A 1620-nucleotide genomic window follows, 5' to 3' on the forward strand; every position below is an offset into this window, starting at 1 on the left:
TTTTTTGGGTTCAGACGTGGTGGTGCGCCATCATCTAAAATTAATGGACACCATTAGTAATTAGCGCATTAATAATTAAAGCGGCTCCTCTGTTTTTGCGAGTATTGAGCGGCTCAGTAGCGCGCTCTCCGTCCCTGATGCATAATGAATGAGTCGCCATCAGATTTTTATTTTTTCTCACATTCCTCTCCTTTCTCTCCTTCCAGATTTGTTCCAGGCCAAGGCGTGGTTTTATACCCGCAAATCGGGGACAAGCTGGACATTGTGTGCCCCCGGGTGGACGGCGGGGTGCCCGACGGCGTGGAGTATTACAAGGTTTACATGGTGCCCAGGGAGCAGCTGGAGAGCTGCACCATCACCAAGGCCGACACGCCGCTGCTGAACTGCGTGAAGCCCGACCAGGATGTGAAATTCACCCTGAAGTTTCAGGAGTTCAGCCCCAACCTGTGGGGGCTGGAGTTCTTCAAGGGGAAGGACTACTACATCATCTGTGAGTATGGCGTTCCTGAACCCCCCCCCTGAGTTACTGAGGCTCCTGTCTTTGCTGGACCTGTCCATCAGCAGGTGTGTCCACTCCGCCTCGCTGGTTTCCTCTAATGCCTTCCTGAGAGGAAGCTCTGACGGGTTTTTTGCGACGGCCCCCTGGTTTGAAACATGGGAGGCGGACTGAACCATCTGTGTGGCGCCGATCGGAAGGGGGGTGTGTGTGGGGGGGGTTGTGCTGCAGATCGGACCATCTGCGATGCTCTGCCACTGCCATCTGTGAGCTGTCACAGTGGGGAAGGCCATATTTCTTACAGGGAAGAAAGGAGAGTGAGGCGAGGATGAAAGAGGAGCAGGGAGGCTGCTTCAGACCGAGCTCTGCAGCGGCGGCGGCGGCGGCAGCGGCAGACTCCTGCACAGTTTGATCTGCTCCCTCAGAGCCTCACAGTGGCCTCCTTGTTTGTTTCCGCCGGGGCCGGCTGGTTATTTGCATGGCGAGGCACGTCTGAAGGTTGAGGAGTCTGAGCAGCTAGAGCTGATCAGGTCTGTTTAGATTCACAGAGAGAGACGGAGTTCACCTCATTAGAGCTGCTCGTCTGCTCCGCCGATCGCTGGACCACAATCTAGACTTCTGCTCAGGTTCTTTAAGAGGAAAACAAACAGTTAGAGCGTAGAAGAGGCTTTTTATTTCTCTTCTATTATATCATTTTCCTTCATGTGAAAGAAAAACTGCTCCTGATTCAGCTGCTGGTTTGAGACGTTGGAACAGAAACAGAGATGCAAAACGTCAACCCGACCTTGAATAAAACCTCCACCGATGCTCCCACTCCCCCCCCTCTGTAACACCCGGCAGACTGAGCAGAGTCCATGCTAAGGTCCTCACAGTCCGCTAATAAAAAGGTTTGGAGGACAGGAAATCTGCTCAGAATGCTTCGTTCGATCATTTTTCTTTTAATATAAATAATGGCTGATTAAGAATTTCTGTAGAGACTGATTTAACAATTCTACAGTCTTTAAATTAGTCTAAACTTTGATTCATTTACTTATCTATTTATTGTGTATTATTTAAGATTTAATCAAATCAATGTATTTATTCATCAGCTTTCTGAAAGCTTATAAATATATTAGGGATGCACG

General features: G+C 49.6%; 1 protein-coding gene across 1 annotated transcript in view; it reads left to right on the top strand.

The window, feature by feature from the left end:
• efnb2 (ephrin-B2) overlaps window positions 1-1620 on the top strand; it is a 33678-nt gene that overhangs the window by 15211 nt on the left and 16847 nt on the right. The window contains exon 2 of the mRNA XM_015371358.1: window positions 207-490. Coding sequence (XP_015226844.1) covers window positions 207-490 — 284 coding nt within the window. The remainder of the gene's footprint in view (window positions 1-206; window positions 491-1620) is intronic.

The sequence above is a fragment of the Cyprinodon variegatus genome, unplaced genomic scaffold, assembly GCF_000732505.1.
Source record: "Cyprinodon variegatus isolate N-32 unplaced genomic scaffold, C_variegatus-1.0 Scaffold3, whole genome shotgun sequence".
NCBI lineage: Eukaryota > Metazoa > Chordata > Actinopteri > Cyprinodontiformes > Cyprinodontidae > Cyprinodon > Cyprinodon variegatus.